This window comes from Synchiropus splendidus, chromosome 1 (assembly GCF_027744825.2).
Source record: "Synchiropus splendidus isolate RoL2022-P1 chromosome 1, RoL_Sspl_1.0, whole genome shotgun sequence".
Lineage (NCBI taxonomy): Eukaryota > Metazoa > Chordata > Actinopteri > Syngnathiformes > Callionymidae > Synchiropus > Synchiropus splendidus.
Genome location: NC_071334.1, coordinates 29,194,937 through 29,213,871, shown reverse-complemented (window position 1 = coordinate 29,213,871; position 18,935 = coordinate 29,194,937). Strand labels below are relative to the sequence as shown.

The following is an 18,935-nucleotide window of genomic DNA, read 5'->3' as shown; positions in this document are numbered from 1 at the left end:
GCATGTTGCCACTGACTGGATCTCACAGGTAATGTCCAGGACAAAATCCACCTTCGGGGACAGAAATTTGGGATTTGTTTGCTGAGTACAGCGAACCATAGTTCACTCAATAACATTTGAAAAAAAAAAAATGTCTGTAGAATTTCTGAACCATAAAACTTCAGTATTCATATTTGTCTCTATTTTTGCTGAATGACTAACCTTGGAACTGAAACTTGTTATTTGAAATCATAACAATCATTATCATTACAATGCAGAACCCTGTCCACTGCATAAAAGCTATTTGATTCCTTGATTAGACTCTGGGCTTTCTGCCAGTTTTGTTCTAATCGACATGTTCCCAGATGACTGGCCAGTTAAAAGACGTTCATTTTGATTGTGGTTTGCCATAATTTGGAGTTATACAGTAGCTGTCCATTGTGGATGTACATGTAATTTAATAACATTTGACTGAGAATAGAAGAGGGCAAATGTGTACTTGTCCTTGGTCGTGGAAATCATCACTTTGATGAAATGTTGAAGCATTATTTGAAACAAGGATGTGTGGAATCTGGATTCCACTCATCACTGTCAGTGTACATCCATGACTCAAATAATATACAGTGGTTTTCATCACTTTAGTGTGCCATGATAGATCAACAGGTGACTCATGAGAATTTATCCAGTTCAGCAAATCTGTCATCAGAGATGTTCTGCAATTATTTTTTGTAATGATTTTTCATTTTGAGGGTTTTTTTTTCACATTGAAAGTGACTGGCAGAAATCTTGACAAAGCAAAATTCTTGTGTTATTGTTCTGCTGGTGCTCATTCCATTGCATCTGTTACAAAGCACACTCTAAATCACTGAAACACCTAAGACCCAAACGTTTCCTGACAGATGAAGTTCTTGCACCTTCTTCATGCACATAAACGGTTGAAAAACACACGCAAATAAAAACAAAAACTGACTTAGGTGCACGGTGATGTTCTCTTCCTCCCTCAGGTACTTATTCAGTGGGGTGTGTCCTTGACGTCAAGATCCTTTGCTGGTTACATGAATGAGCCTGGTTCTGATGACACATGAAAAGCTGGAGTCAAACAAATAGTGTAGAGTGTATTGAATGTTATTTCACTTCACACCAGTTAATTATATGGAGATACGGACTTCTGTGTGTCCGTAAGCAGATATCGATCCCATCATTTCCGAGGTTATGTGTCACTTTGCTGACAAGCCTCCTCAAGCACTTTTGCTGTGGCGTTCCCAGGCCATTGGAGCGGTAAAGTGTCTCCATCATGTCCTGGGTCTACCTGAGCCAGTCCCAGTTACACAGCAACTGACAGCAAGGGTTCTACTTTTGAGTCGCTTCCGGAGAGTATTAACATTGTTTTAGTCTTGCTAAAATTACATTTCACCAAATCTTCAAAAGTGACAGGAAATGATCATGTCCATTTCTAAAGGTCAGAGGTCAGGGTCTGCCCAAGGTTGGAGTGGTGGTGGCAAACGTGACAGATACTCTTCCAGCCCTCTTCAGGTCACCTTGTTTCAGCGCTCTGCTGGCGGCTCCTCAGCGGTGCATGTGTTTGATTCATGCCTGGACCGGACTGTTTTTGATCTACACGTCGTGATTGTTGGTTAAGACCTGCAACTCATCACGCTTACACTCTTTAATAACTGCTGTGACACTTATGGAGTGGGCTTTTTGGATTGAGCCTGCATCAAGTCATTAGAGATTGCCTTAAGTGCAGTGAGCATCGGCGATGAAGTGCTCTTAGAACATAAAGAGAGTGTGGAAGAGGTGAAGAGAGGCGTGTGATGCTGGCACTCACATTGATAACACGCTACTGTCTCCTGAAGACGTGTTTACATCGTCGCCAGTAAGTGTGATAACCAACACATGCGCTCACTTGATAGAGAATGAGCCTCCTGCGAATGAAAATGTGTCAGGCGTAGTTGAAGTTATAATAAGCAGGCACATGATAGATGGCATACGTACCATATTTCCGGTGCACAGTCAGATGCTGTGGGAGACATTATCACTGTAATAGAGGAGTGACTTCTGTGAGAAGGGGGGATGAGGCAGTGGGAGAGATAGATAAGAGGACGATCGAGATGAGAGTGGAAGACTGCAGGAAAAGGACTAAGAGGAAGGGGGGGAAGCCCGTAACTCACCTCGGGATTCCATGCAGCTTTATTGCAGATAGATGAGGGAGAGAATGTGACTGACACAGATCCATTTGTTTCCCTCTTTAAATGGCTTTCACCCAATATAGCTTTCTTCAATTATGAAAAGTGGGGATTGTCTGAGAAAGATAGGATCATTAGTATGGAAGTTATTGATTTGATCATGAACTGCTAATACGATGTGGCGCACAGTACTACGTACAATCTTGTGGTCCGACACCAACAAGGAAACATTTACTGTGGATCAGTGGCAAAAAATACTGATATGCTGAACTACATAATCTCAAAAATGTGTGTGTCCATGATCTGATGTTACTTTATACTTTAGCTGTAAATCAATGTGTTTATTCAAGATTATTATTACTAGATTTTTTTGCATCCAATTCACACCTAAATCACTCCCATTTTAAATTTAGAACTTGCCTCGATAAGCAGCACAGATGAATACAGTTAATGAATCCATATACGATTGAGGAAGGGAATTTACTTGCAAATGTTCAAATACGTTGAAGCAATGCAAGTGTATGACTGTGACTCGTCTTTTAAGCTCTTTAAATTACATTGAATCGCCAGACTAGAAATCTGATAGTTTCATTTCAACTTCCCTTTAGCCTTGATGTCACTGCGAGGAGCATTAAAGCAGGTTGTAATATGTTGCGGGGTTCATCCGGTTCACTGGAAGCGGTGATGTTTCCTTCTCTAAGCAGCAGCAGCATTTTCTGTTTTGTTTGGAACAAATATAGAAGGATGAGCCGTGCTGCCTGCCGCCCACATAAATTCAAAAGTCTTCACAGTAATGCCAACATTGTCTTATTGAAAGCGACTGCTGGTTGAAGGTGCAAATGAGACCCACGATAAACAGTACTCACCTGACTGATGGTTGAGCAGCAACTGTTATGTTGGTGTTATAAGGACATTATATTCATATCACTGTGTAAAATACACATTTTATATTCAGTCATGCTCACGATTATCACAATTGCTCATTTTATGTGTTACACAACTTGTGTTCTTTAAAGAAAAAAAAATGCTTAAAATCTAAACATCTATTTATTGACTTATTGGAGCTTTGAATAGCAGTTTGAGAAAAGGCACCTAGCCATAACTTTTTTCCACAGTCTTCCAGAAGAGCTGGTGTGATGATGAGGGGCCTGAAAAAGTTGCGCTGAGAAAAGGTTTATTCACTTCATCTCAAAGGTAGACTCCAGACTCTCATTCCCAATCTTAGACATTATTCTCTATTAAAGGTAAAAGAAAAACAAATACTTCAGACTGCGAAGGTAGGACCAGGTGCTGAAAACAGAAGTGGAGGTCAGTTGCCAGGGATCAGACGTGCCGAACTTGGATCAGGAACAAACAGGAGACTGTGTAGGGAAGAATTAGAGAAGATGAAATGATTACTCAATAGCTTGGAGGTGTGAAAGGATTGCAAGGGTTTGTAAACATAAAAAGGAAATGATTTAAAGTCGATGTTTATATTAAATTGAACTGACTATCAAAAATGCTACTGAGAGCTTGAGATTGATATGGCGTCTAAATGTCTTTTGTTCCTGGATGTTCAGCGATTACACCCAACCCTTGTTCATCAGCAATATATTTCACGCTCCGCTGACGTGCGAGGCAGGTTTTTGGGAATCAATATCCGGATTACAGAGCTGGTATTAACATATGCTGCCCCGATGGGAATACCCCAGGCCAGCATGTCTTGTTGACTTTGATGAATCTGGTTCCCAGCTGTGTGTGTGGGTCAGAATGTAGAGCATGTTAGCGTGGATGCTAAGATCTGGAACCGTTGGAAAGGTCGAGCTGGCTGATGTGACCTCATTGCTGATTCATACAAGGTGCTTCAACCATCACTGGCCTCTTCACAAATGAATGTGTGCGGTGGTTAGGTTTTAAATTTATTGACATAATTTGTATTGCTACCAGGAGGTAAAAGAAGAAAACATTTGTGTTATAAGTTCAAGTCAAATCGTTCGACACGTATTTAATTTTTCTCAATGTAAATGTTAGTTTTCTTTGGTGACACTCAAATGTTTGTCCCTTTGCTCCTTAACATTTTCATAAAATTGACATGGAAGCCCATCAGTATTTGTATCTAGAGAAGAAGAGATCAGCTGCTTTGTCTGCTTTGATCCCTGCACTGATCGATGGACTTAGAGCATTCGGTCTCTTGGAATAGGCAGCCATTGATTGGATGTCTACCATTGTAGTGCTGGAAAGATCCCCTGATCCAGATGTGATGGGACTCACCACATCTTCTCTCATGTTGCCAACCCTGACCAACATCTACCTCATCTCATGCTTACTGTTTCTGTGTAAACTTTGACTCAACTTCTCTCTGTTGTGTTTTGTTTTCGCTCCAACATTATTTTAAATTCCTTCAGAGGGTTTGGTTATTTTCTTGTTATATTTCACCATGAGCTGTTTTCGGAAAACTGAAGACATTTGGTGGGACACTTCTGCCATTGTGGAATGAATAGGAGCGTGATTAAGAAACACAAATCAGCCCAGAATTAATTGCAAACAGAAAATTATTCTTTGCGGACATGAAAAGTGTGTTAATTCAGCATATTGCCACTGAATAGTGTTAATTTTGGGTGATTTTCCAAAGCCTTTTAAAGACTAAATCTGTTTTGATGGCCAGTCAGAGTGGAAATGGAATAAAGATGTTATTTCTAATAATGCCTTATTGCTTGTGGCACCAACATCAGGGGCACAGATTGAACAGAGGCAACCAGTAGCACACTTGGTTCCAGCCTTAAAATGAAGCTTACCTTCCATTTGGTGGAGATACATTGGAAGCACATGATGTGGATGAAAAATAGAGGTGGGGCAGGGGTATTCTAATACTCACTGGAGGGTTCCAATGTGTTGTTTTGCCTTTGCCAACACTTGTGAGTTATCCAAGTTTGACTTCAACACAAGCAGCTTCAGAGACTTTTAAATGAGCCTCCACCCTGATTTATTGTAGCACAGTAAACATTTAACACTGATCATTACTTGCGCATAAATGACAGACACAATCTTATCCTGCCAAGACGTTGAGAGGCTTTTGCAGTAAATTTCTGAAAAGAAACATCCCTCACTACAATACGACTATTGTCGAAATGTACATATGTGGTCCCCTTCACATCTTATATATACCTTATGTACTGTATAATGTGGTCTACTTTTGGGGAAGTAATCTTGTATTCTAAGTCCTTCTTGTCTCTGTGCATTGTGACTGTGCTTAGACGCAAAGAATGAGTTCTACCCGTGGTTATCTTGCAGACAAATGCCGACAAATGCCGAACATGGAGGAGCGTGGATTTGACACGAACGTGATATGTCTCAGCCAAATGTCACACATGGTCTTCTCATTCTTCAATTTAAGTATCACATTAAGTGGGTGATATAAGACAGAGAATTTCCGTCAAGCCGTTCTCGAAGTCAAGCACTATTCTGGTAGAATGGGAATAACCCTCACAATAAATTCAGATTACGCAACACATTTGCTTTCAATTATATTGAATAGAAAATACTTAAAGTTACAGCATGTTCCTCGACCTTAGTTACATAACTGTCATGTTTATTCTGATCATGTGAGATCACTGTTAATGATATATCAATACTAAGAGAGGATTGAGTTGCTACAAACTGACCACACAATTTTGGGTGCATCTGGACTTGTTAGTGTCATAAAGAAGAACTTAAACAAATGTTTGTTTTGATACTTAGCTGAATGTTTGCTTATGTCATGCTTCAGCCAGTGTTACTTATTGAAGTAAGAACAAAAGTGACAAGTGATACCCTAGTGTCCGGTAACTCTGCACTTTCTGACTTTGTATTATGGTCCGCACTCTGGATCACAGTTAGCATTTCACGCTATCTCCATGCTGGCAAAGTGCTAAACTGGTGTACCCCTAACTCTGGGCTGGGATAAATAGATGGGCCTGAGCTAGGAGGGGACGACGATGAGGACCGTCCATCATTGTGGGGTCTCTCCCCAGCAGCCTCAACAACAGCGGGATGGTGGCTGAGCTAGTGGTGCTGGTCTTGCATCCATGGGTGAGTGGACCACGATGCTCATCACAAAGCCATGACTAGTAGCAGATGCGACCCTCGTACGGGTTCCAGCGCTCATTCCAAGGCTTCTCTGGGCAGCACCTCCGGAGACGGACTTGACCACCCTGGCTGCATAACGGCAGTGGGTCTGTTCTTCCTTCCTGTCCATTGCTGTCAGGTTGCTCTGTGGTGGACTATGACTGGCCTCACTGTTCAACGTTGGGGGAGTTGGACATTTCTGAACATTAGTGTTGTATTTTTTGTGGTACTTTGTCCAGTTTTACTTGTTTATTTATTATTTAAATAATTATTTTAGTAATGTATTTATTTAGTATTAAGTATATTTTATTTTTGTTATGAATTTGTCTTCTGTTTTTAATGTAATATTTGTATGCCACACATACCATAGCATCCAGAATTTCCCTATCGTGGGACGAATAAAGGCGGTCCAATGTATTGCAGTAATGTAGTAGATTATAATGGATAACTGCCATTCCATCTGATCGGATAAAGAACCAAGTAGTGCAACATTTGCATGTACAGAATAAGTAGATATATTCAATCTATATGTACAAACCAGTTCGGCTTTTAGTTACTGGAAAGCGCCAAACTGAACCAAAACGAATCTTCTTTGGATTCAATTTAAATGAAACTTTTCCCCTCACATGTGCCAGTAAGCACTTTGCTCCCTTGGGTCATTGAGAGCGATATATCCATGTTGTTTTTCGGCACCAGTTTTGTGTAGAAACTCTGTGTTTTTCATTGTGTGTGCTTTGGAAATAGTGAATCGCAGTTGGGTGAAACCGACTTTTCCATATGTACTGCATGAATGTGTTCCAAATGCAGAGGAAGATTTTGGAAGAGTGCACACCAGAAATATGATTCTGTCTGAAACGCTTCACTTTGAAAGGCTGGCCTCAGTTTTAGTTGAAAAGACTCTGCATATTTATCTGTTCATGTTGGGATGACTCATCTGTCAGTGGGTGTTCTGCGCCTTGATCAGCTTCCATACTTTTTCTTTTATTGTCTTTTCATAACTTGCCTGCATTCTCATATCTCATTAATCTTCCATTCCTCAGTTTTGCCTTCAATCATTCTCTATCAAATACACCAAAATCTGGGTGAGCACGTCATTTTGTGTTACCAGGCTTGTCCTTCTTTTCATTGCAGTACTGAATTAACTTCTCTGCCACGTCTGAAGGGAGCATGATCAGAAACAAAATTTGATTTTGCATTAGCATGTATGAAAAATCAATGGCGTTACGTTCTCACCATTATTCTGGTGGGAGGGGCCAGGTCATAAAAACAAAGCAAAGAATCGTCAAATAAAGAATATAACATAAAATAGTTCTTGTCTTCATAGAGGTACACATAAGACACTCTCAATAATTGATATTTTCTATCATGTCTAATTCTTGTCTGGTGGTGCGAAACGTGAAACACAACATTCTTAATGTGAGCGATGATGAGCCAATAGAATATTGTCTGCTGAGCCTTATTTTGGGAAGAATATAAGGCAGCCTTATTGAAATGTTTATGAGTGTGAGTCTGTCTTGATCCAGATCAAGATCTGTGTCTCAACGTAGCGTCTTCAAATGGAACATGAGACACTGATAATTGAAAGCTGGTCTGTTGATGTCAGAAAACAGCGCTTTGGTCTCTCTTTCACTGTTGATATTTTCCATAGGTGAAGTTAAACAAGTCATGTTTCCTTTCTTCCCCTGGCACCATTTGCTTTTAAGAAGTTATTAAATGTGGTCTATAGACACTGAATGTCACACATTACTTTTCAGGAAAGTCACCAGGGTGTTATGACAGCAAACTGAGCAGTTTGAGTGCTGGCTTTTTTTGAACAAGCCCTTCCTTTTACAGCAGTGCTCCTCCGGAATTGCTTTTAGTTTATTCATGAACTATGAATGATTCGCAAACCTCAACTGAGCATGAGGAGTGAAGTGCACTGATCTGTTTAAGAGGGTGTTTGTCTATCCAAGTATTTTTTTCAAGTATTCTGAAAGAGTGAAACCAACATTTAGTCCAGACCTGTGTATTGGCAGAAATTATTCGGCCTGCTGAAGTGTTCCTGAGAAAGACACAAAGTCCCCATTAGTCGCAGGATGACTGTTTTAGCTGTTTACTTTTGCCTCTGGAGAGCTAAGGAATTGACGGGAGGATTGTGCTGCAGGGATTAATAAAGCTTGACAATATTGTCAAAGCATCCAAGTGTTCGATTTTAGTGTATGAAATATTACTGATATTTGAGTCTGGAGAACTGCAAAAGATAAAGTGGTGAAAAACATTGAAGTAGTTGTAGTAGTAAGATGAGCTTGATCATCTGAAATGTTACACACACCGTCATCATATTCAATCTCCTATTCTCCTCCAAACGCCTTTATAATTGTTGTCTTTGTAGGTTTTATGTGTTTTGTTCTGAAGAATCGTGGTCTGCCATGTTGAATATTTTGGTGTGTGACGTGTCAACAACAAGCGTTTCTACTGGTCAGATGTGCGCTAGATGCAAGTGAAACTTTGGAAAAATCAACCTGGTCCAGGAAAAAAAAAAAAAGCGAATACAGCTATTTCACTCAGCAGAATAACATTGCTGATGTTCAGGCTTGAGTTGAAAAACCGAAGGTTTGAAAAAAATATATTTTCATGAAAAAACATAGCTCTGATGTGCAAAGACTTTCAGTGAAAAAAGTTGATACAGAAGCAATGCAGCAAAGGCATTAGTAGAGTCAACTGTCTCTCAGCCCTGCACCTCACTCATGGTGCCAACATGCAGACACGCGAAGTTATGTGCATGATCTCATGAGGTGACAAGAATTTGAATACCAGGAGCAAAAGCAGCTGTGGCTTGACACTTACTGCAACTACTGTCTTTGTTAAATGTGACCTGCTGCCAACTGTGTCAGGAAATACTCCAGAAGGTGAAACATGAGCTTCGGTTTAAAGGCGAATGCATCAACATGCAAGGCAGATGACTGGTGTCACACTAGGTCACTTGAAAATAGTCCATATTTGACGCCGTAGAATCGGACGATGACACTTAAACATGCGTCATAGTTGATACCAAAATGTCAGACAGCTTTGTATTACTCACGATCTGATGCTTGATACCAATATCTCCGTTTTTTTAATGGACATAGATGATATACACTGATCAATGCAGATAACAACAAACTCCAAACAAAATCTTTGTGCTGCGGTTCAAAGTTTTATTTCATGCTTCTGTGTTTTATCAATGTTTTCCTTCGTAGAACTCTTTCCATGTCCTGCATTTATCCATGTTTCAGGAACACACTGTTCCGCATGCAGTATGAAATGTCCCCGGAGGCCTCCAATACAATTGTTTGAAAAAGAGAGTTAATGGTTGAGAATTTCCAATAAAAGATCATTAAATATTATAGGGACCTCAATAAAAATAATAGTGCCTAAAATAGTTTCTTATTTCTTTGCTAATTTATTTTTTCATTCCTCCCCTCCAGGACTTCGATGACTTCATCTTCGCTTTTTTTGCCATCGAGATGGTGATTAAGATGGTGGCTCTGGGGATCTTTGGAAAGAAATGTTACCTTGGCGACACATGGAACTGCTTGGACTTCTTCATTGTCGTGGCAGGGTGAGTAATCGGCATGTTATGCAGAAGGGACAGAGTTAATGTGGGGATGAAGCGATGTCTGATATCATAGCTGATATTGTAGCTCTGTCACCTGCACACACTGAAGCGCCATGACTGTGATTTGATGAAAATGTTATAGAACGCTGCCTGCTGTTTCTGGTCTGACATTTTCATCACACTCCCCTGCTGGTTTTTTATGCCGTCCTTCTGTCACGGCTTCTGTTGTCCATCAGTGGGAGCGCAGCACTTCTCCTCTGATGCGCATTTAACTGAGTTTGAGCTGCAATTCTGTGCTGTAGTTATTATGCATGCAGTTTCTAATAGAGTCCCCCGTTTTTTATATATGTTATGGATGGGATTCGATTAAAAAAAAATCATAAGAATGTTTGCCACAAGAAGCCCCATTTTTTAATTTGAATGAATGTGGTATATTACTGAATCACATGCTGGAGCCATACATACATAAAAAAACAAACCAAATATATATTTATTTTGCATCAGTTTGACAATAGCACAATAAATCACGATGGTGGCTATATTCAAGTTTTTGTATCACCTTATTTAAAGTAAAGCTCTTTTTAATATCTTGAAAATATTTGGATAAGAAATTCAAGTGCATTCAGAGTAGTGGAAACCCTGGCCATTGTGTAGTGAAAAACATCCCTGAACAAAAGCAAGCAGATGCTTTTGTTTGCTTTTGTTCAGGGATTCCTCCATGTTTGTTGTTGTTGTTATCATCCAAGCTGCGACGTGTCTTGTATGTTCTTTTCTGCTAACTGCTGCTCAGTATAGCTCTGGAGGATTGTAGATACTGGAATAACACTGTATGCAGTCAATGGTTTTATATATATGATTTATTTTTATCCGATGAGGTAATGTGATGATCAGTGTTGTCTATTGTTCAAGAGTTTTGTCTGGATCCAGAAAGACTTGCGTGGCTTCTGTCCCTGCAGCTCAAACAAAACAACAGAAAACATGAGTAAAAAAGTAAGAGCCTCATTGGTATAAAATCAAATCAAATCATTACAGTAAAACAGCTTCTCTGTGGCACCAAAATGTGGTGTTATTGTTGCTATTGAACATGACTAAAGCCTTAAAGACTTGGCCAGGATGACGCGCTAGCATGGAGGTCTAGTGGTTTGGATTTGTGCATTCAGCGTGACCATCGGCTTTTTTTGCAGAATCGACAAAATAAACACGTAATATTGCAGTGCAATGCTTAAATCATCATTAAATTGATTTGATTGGATCCTGATGTGAAAATAGCTCCTTGGCAGAGATGTGGTGGTGCAGAGGTCCTTAATGGTCACAGAACTCTTGGGATGTTGCCTTTATTCAGATGTCCACATTCAGATGTCATATCCTGCATGTAATATGTCACTGTGTAAAAGTAAGTACAGTGGTACCTTGGTTTTCGAATGTCCCGGACTTTCAACAAATCGGAATTCAAACAAAATTTTTTTTGCTTCTGATTTCGAAGGAAAATCCAGAACTCGAACGGTGCCGAAAAAAGCCAGAAAAAACATTACGTGCGCAGACCGATCAGTTGACCCACAATGCACTTTGTTATTGTGTATAACGCGGCCTCTGTATTTATGTGTTATGTATTTACTGACTGTTTTTTCTTCATATTGAGGTGTAAAACCTTTCCTGTCTCCACACTGGACCGTGGTAGAGTGTCACAGGGGAAGTGCTCGCTCTCCACACCTCCGAGGCTGGAGCGCTCACTCCAGGGTTTGATGTCCTGTTGTGGGCTGGAGCTGGGACAGGGATGAGGCGAGTCTGGGACAGAGCGTTACTTGGTTTATGACTTTGTCACAGCCAAACTGCACAGAAGCGCACATTCAGAGCTGGACACGCACCGGGCACCTCTTCACTTCTGGAGAGACGTCACTCACTCGGCAACCCCTCCCACATGCAGCGGCCACACACATAGAGGAACAGCGCACCTGCAGCAGACACTCTACATTCACTCCTACAAAAGACTGTTTTAAGGCTCAGAACGCATTATTTCTTTTTCCATTCATTGTAATGGGAAAAAATCGATTCACATTTTGAACAAATCGCTTCTCGAACGGCCGTCTGGAACGGATTGTGGTGGAGAACCGAGGTACCACTGTACATGATTCCAAGGAAACACCTGCTTGTTTATCGTTTAATAGTCCCTGGAAACAGTTGTCAAATTAGGCAAAGGAAGGCTACATTGATGTGTGTTTCTCTGCAGGATGATAATCACAGCAAAGCTGCTTTTTCAGCAGCAGTCTGTTCTCCTAATCACTTCTATGTCTGGAGACACACTGGCAGGTGGTGGGATGGATGTTAGATACAGGTGGAGTGTTTGGCTGCTGAATGAGAAACTGGGATGATTTTAGTCACGTGCTGACACCTGCCGTGCCTGCAGAACCTGGATAAACTTATGAAGAGGAAAAATGAATTCACCGGTTGGCAGGTTCTTCATTTTACTTATCGGCTTAGGCAGACGCATGTTTGAATGACACGTAGGCTGGGATTTATGGCCTTAATTCTCACTTGCCGATTATGCCATCTCCTCTCATCTAACAATGAGCGTCATTAATTATCCCCCCATTCAAATGGAATTACAACAATATACAATAGATCACTGACATTTGGATTTTCAGGAGGTTTTCTGTAGGAAATGAAAACTGATGTCCTCCTAAAATCGTTCGTAGTTCTGTAACACATGGGCAAAAAAAGTGAAAAAAAAAAAAAAAACGCATGGGAAATTATTTGGATAATGCAATATACAAGAATACTTGTTGGAAGTCAATATCCCCATGAGAGATCTAAAGCCCAGTCATGCATTGGTATCTCAGAGTGAAGCCAATATTTAAAGGGGAACGTTTAGGTTGTTTTCTATCTGCAGACCTTCTTATGTGATAGAAAACTGAGGGTAAGCCCAGGATGATATGGAGAAATAACCTTTTCACTGACTGGGTCGCATGTGTTGATTCTTCTGGCTGGTGAACCAGGAGTACGTGGTATTATCTGTCTGTCCCCCTGTGTACCCAGCAACTATTTAGTTGTTAGTCATATTTAAGATTTAAATGTCAGCACAGCGAGGATTAATGTGTTTTTCTCACCACTTGCAGTAACTTTTGAGAAAGCACACTTTGAAAGATGGACAAAAAAAGACAATTGTTGTGTATTATGATTGACGCAATATTGGAGATATATATATATACATATATATATATATATATATGACATACAAAATGTAAAATGCTAGTGATATACATACTAAAGTGTAATAACTGCTGGTTTGTATGTTAACGTAATAGACACAGCACGTATCCCCTTTGATCCTGCCGCTCATGTGGCTGCATCAGTCCAAGTGCAACTGAGAAGGTGACGTGTCTTATTCAATGCAGGATTTTTTTTTGTGCGTGTGTAATGTTAGTACTCAGAGTACAACCACTTTAATGTGTTAACGTGCATTTCGAAGTAAAGTAAGGACCTAATGACTTGTTTGTATTTATTTATGCACTTATGTATTGATCGGTGCAGCGGAGTCCCGATCAATGGCGGAGGCGCTGTATCCCCTTGCATTGTTCATCGACCCAAGTTAACATTCTCTCCGAGGCGCTACTCTGTAGAAAGGAGACGTGTGAACTGTGAGAAGGGCAAAACATTGACATGGAAAGGAAAATGGATAAAAGAGTAAATGTACTGTAGAGTCAGAGGTGCTGTTTGGCTCATCTGCTCCGTCCATTATTTCATTATTTGTTGGGGAAGTACATATAACTTATATTTCAATGAAACTTTTAGTGGTGCTTGGAAATGGGCGAATTGAGAAATGCTTTAATTTGGTGGTGTTTTTCATATGTGTTTCATTTATGAACGAAACGAAACTGGAACAATGCGGGTTCTGTCCTGGCCGTGAAACTACGGACCAACTCTTTACTCTTACGACTGTTCTCGAGGGTTCCTGGGAGTATGAATATGTGCTTTGTAGACTTGGAGAAGGCGTATGACCGGGTGCCCAGGGATCGGTTGTGGGAGGTGCTTCGGGAGTATGGGGTGAGTGGTTCTCTACTGAGGGCTGTTCAATCTCTGTATTCCCGGGGCGGGAGTTGTGTTCGTATACTTGGATGCAAGTCCGATGTATTCCCAGTGACTGTTGGTCTCCGTCAGGGTTGTGCTTTGTCCCCGATTTGGTTCTGATGGCTTCATCATCGCGTGACCTACAGCTCACGCTGGATTGGTTTGCGTTTGAGTGTGAAGCGGCTGGGATGAGGATCAGCACCTCTAAGTCTGGGACCATGGTTCTCACCTGGAAACGGATGGATTGCTCTCTCCAGGTTGGGACTGAGATCTTGCCTGAAGTGGAGAAGTTTAATTATCTCGGGGTGTTGTTCTCATGTGAGGGGATTAGGGATTTGGAGATTGGTCGGCGAATTGGGGCAGCAGGGGCGGAATTGCAATCCCTTTGCAGCACTGTTGTCCATAAGAGAGAGCTGAGCCAGAAGGCAAGGCTCTCTATATACCGGTCAATCTTCATCCCGACCCTCACCTACGGTCTTCAGCTTTGGGTCATGACCGAGAGAGCAAGGTCCCGCATACAAGCGGCTGAAATGGCTTTTCTCCGATGGGTGGCAGGCATCTCCCTTTGAGATAGAGTGAGAAGTTCTGCCACTCGAGAGAGGCTCGGAGTAGAGCCGCTGCTTCTCCACATTGAGAGGAGTCAGTTGAGGAGATTGGGGTATCTCATTAGGATGCCCTCTGGACGCCTCCCTTTGGAGATGTTCCGGACACGTCCAGCTGGGAGGAGACTGAGGGGTCGACACAGACCAGGTGGAGAGATTATATCTCTACGGATGGATGGACAAAACTGGATTTGGCGATTTAATAAAACACAATATACACTCGGTTCATGTGACTGTGGTAACCAAATCAGGATTTACCTGCATTCCCCCCCATTCCCTTGAACTCAATAGCTCCTCCAAATCCTTACTAGAACTAGAGAGGTGTTTCATAGGCGCTGCTAGGGTGACTGCCATCTGCTGTCCGTTTGAGCTCAAGACACATTTTTTTTTGTTTTGAATTTGCAATATTAAGTTGAAATGTAAAATTTTTGCATTGATTTGTGCTGCACGTAGTACTGTGTAAATATAAACAAAAGTGTCAACTTCTATGATGTAATGGTGACATGTGCTTTCTAGCTGAGACATAGTCCAGCCACGATCCAGGTTCTGGATAAAGATACATATAACAACTGAATGTATATCAACTTTGTCTCCATATCACATTAAGTTCTATCAACTTACTATTACAATCCAAAAGAGAAAGTATGCGTGATTCACTTTTTTTAAAGATGCCATGTTTCATTGTTTGAAGATTGTCCTGCAGCGATTTGATCAGATGAAGAAATGCAGGACCAAAGACTGTGCCATAAATAAAAAAGCCCACAGGCGAACCACAATTACATTGAAATATTTGAATGAATTGGCTGGATAGATTTATGACTATTAAGAAAAGGAGGAAAGGATAGAATGTTTGAAGGGAGGAAGGAAGCTACAGTATATGTCTGGTCATACCCTGTAACTGGAGGACCAAAGTCAACTCAACATCGGCAAAGCCAAAAGAAGATGTGCTATATGTCTGTCAGGAAACTGATTATTTATAGTTACTGCTACTAAAACTGTGATTATCTTACAATTGGACAGTTCAAACACAAGGTGGCACCTCTAAGTCATTATAAATATTTAACACACCCTCTTTAATTTCAAAGCTGTGATCGAGTCACACTAAAGGCATCAGACCCTTTTCCCAAACGTCCTCTCCTTTCTTCTCTTCATGGTTTATTGATCACACTTTGGAGTGGCTCCAAGTTTGGGGAAGAGACAGAGGGAGACTTGGAGTAGAATGGGAAAGTGCTGAAATCAAAGAGGGAGAGTGCTTGTCATGAGAAAGTGGTCAGACAGCATGAGAAGGAGGAGAAAGGGGCACATGAAGGAGACAGCAGATCTGTGTTTGAGGCCAGAAATCGTAATGGCTTTAGAAGGAGAGAAGAGCAAATTATAGATATTAGACACTTAGTGTTCAGATACAGATTCTTGGAGTGAATATGTGAATAGGCTGTAATATTATACTTGTAATCTGGATTAATGGAAATCCAATGGGTTTGCTTTTTTTCTAGTTATAATAGTACTTCATGTGATCCGGGAGAAAATATCCACCTGTAAGTAGCAATGGGCAAGGTACTGCATCTGTGTGGATGAGGACCATTGTGTGTCAACTGCTGTTATAATGTTGCCTTCCGCTCATGGCTTGCAATACAAACACACACAAATGTGCACAGCTTCAACTGATATCAACCAGGACATTCAGATGGGGAGATTTATTTTGAATGTTTGTTTAAACTGAATACACTCTGGTACATTGTAAATACGGGGCATAATAAGTACAGTAATGTGATATTAGTGTAACTATTATATAACAAGGTTCCATTGTTACGTGTCATTATTTTTGTTTTGTTTTTATTTTTTCTTGCCTGTTTTTATTTTTATTTTTTCGTTTCAGTCACCCTGGCAACGGAACTGTCTGAAACCAGTGAGTTTGAGTTTTTGGTTTAGTTGAGTTTTGTTTTCATTCACTGCGGTGAATTTTTTTTTTTTTTTTTTTTATGTGCATTGGGCTGTTCTAGCGTACAGGTTTTTGCATTAAATATTTACTTCTCTACTTCTAGGAATAAGTGAGAATAATTACTGTCAACTCAGACTGGATTGTTTTAATAAACAACTAGTGGTGGGAAAAAAAAGCAATCATCACGCAAAGTGAACATACGGTACCTCTGTATTGTATAATCAAAGACACATGGATAATGCAGTATTCCAAGTTGCAGGGAGCTTATTCTCTGACATCAAACTAAAACTGTCCTAAGAGCTCTGAAGGTCAGAGAGCAATGCTGCCAAAAGGAAGAACTGCATCCTGCAGAAGCAGTAATTCCATCCCAGAGGTCACAGAGCAGGAGACCCTCCTGTCCAGAGTGATTCTGTCTTGAAGGAAAATAAAAATCTGTGACGTGTTGTGCCCTTAAATAGAGTTTCCAAGTGAGCAAAAGACAAATAAACTGGGGGGAAAAAAAGTTTCAAAGGAACGCCTCTTTACTTCTGTCCTGAGAGAAGTGGCTTCAGCTGAAACACTGAATTAAATGTAAGTGACCGGAAGGGAAAGGACACAGACAAGGATACATCGTCTTCGAACAATGATAAGCATTCAACATGGTGTCCCCTGTCAGAAGTCCAGCAGCTGCTCTGTCACTGTCTCTTCCACTTCCCCCCAGTTCCAGGCTGCTGCTTTTTCCTATTCTGGGTTCCCCTCCATTAGCTAGATGATGCTGCCAGTGCAAGTAGGTCAGCAGATTGGCTTTATAATCAGTGACAAGGAGGCACAGAAGGAGGATACATACATGAATACATCGTAAATCCACTTTCCCACAGCACCTCATTCATCCAAGTGTTAGTCATTTGTGGGGAACTCTCAAGAATATCTCAAGTGGTTGATGAGCAACTTGCAGAAATTCACTGGCATGTGCGGAAACATTTTGGGAAAAAAAGAGGCAAACTGCTGACCCAGTCTCAGCATGAATGACCCCCGTGATCTACAGCAACACTCAGCCTCTTCCCAGGGACACATAGTTAGCAGTGCTCTTGCTACTGTCGCCAGAACCAAGCTACTCCCTGTGCATGGGTGAAGATGCTTGGATTGCTCCGTGATATCTCCAATATTTATTGTGCCACAAAAGGCCTTTAATAATGGGGAGGGGCCCAGAATGCTCACATCTTGGCTTTAGTGGTAATGATAACAGTGTCTGCTTGAAGGGTATAATACAGTCAAAGGTCCCGACTGATCTGCAAAGTGTGTGCAGGCTTTTGTTCCACGAAAACACATAGGCAGTGATGCAGTTACATGTTACTACTGACTAATCCCTTAAGAAGTTACTATTTTACTGAAAAAAAAAAAAAAAAAAAACTATGTTCGATTACAAGTTGCTTTAGAAGTTACATTTAGCAGCTACCGACGGCCCTGCTAAATGTAACTGAACATAAAACCCCAGTAAATTTTCCAGTGACACATTTAACCCGCAGAATCTACTACTCTACACCTCCGTAAGACCTTGAGGATGTGAGCTAGATGCAAGTGAGCATCCGCTGCTTTTTTGTCATGGCCTTCAAGCGAAGCAAAAAGATGATCACTGTTCAAGCTTAAGTGTGAATAGTAAGTTGGGTAACATTTGGAAGAGCCGAGTGGGTTGACGGCAGAATGTGTTGCTGATGAGAGCGTTGCAGACAGATTCAGCATGAGAACGACCCATCTGTCCATTCTGCCGTCTCCCTCTCGACACTTTTAAATGGATTACAATGAGTATTTCATATCAATTAACAACAACTAGACTAGTGAAGTTGAAGCATTGTGTCAGAATGAATAGATAAATGAGCTTATTACTAGTTACTTATTCAAGGGGCCCGACTGTATGCTTTTCCATGTTTTGTCATCTATAGCGTTAACAAGAGGAAACATCAGGTGAACTTACACTGGAATGTGATTTATGTGATTTATTTAGTCTTTGAAATAAGCTATGCAAAACACAAGTCATGTACAGTTCACTGACTCCATCACCTACACCTTTTTCGTCTTCATATATTTCATCATGATAACAAGACAGCGTACATTCATGAAACCCACAAAAGATCATGATCAGTTTGCCCTCCAGACAACAGGGAACCTTTGTAAGTGCAGGAGTTCCTGATCCACTGATCACACTGATGCACAAGACAAGTCGCAGCTAGGATGATGTGGATGTGGAGGGTCATGCATTTGCCTTTCCCAAAGACTCCGCTTTGAAAGCTCAGTGGATTATGTTTAGCTGGACCAGGCTCTCAATACTTTGAGTTTCACCAACATGAACTGCTGCACTTCAAATTTAGCAGAAAACCACTGATGCTCATTCAGCGATTGGTCCAGGCCTGTAATGTGAACACATTTGGTGGTTGATGATGATTTGCCAGTGTCATAATGCAAGTAAACTCTTTCAAATGTGATGAACTTTTATTTCAGGATTTTGACCATTGCAGTCGAAATTGAGG

The 18,935-nt window shown here is 40.9% G+C and overlaps 1 protein-coding gene across 13 annotated transcripts in view; it reads left to right on the top strand.

Annotated features, from left to right (window-relative positions):
* The window catches only part of cacna1g (calcium channel, voltage-dependent, T type, alpha 1G subunit), a 183,307-nt gene that overhangs the window by 72,897 nt on the left and 91,475 nt on the right, over positions 1 to 18,935 (top strand). For all 13 annotated transcript variants that reach the window (XM_053854153.1, XM_053854164.1, XM_053854157.1 and 10 more), the window contains exon 4: positions 9,695 to 9,828. In XM_053854153.1, coding sequence (XP_053710128.1) covers positions 9,695 to 9,828 — 134 coding nt within the window. The remainder of the gene's footprint in view (positions 1 to 9,694; positions 9,829 to 18,935) is intronic.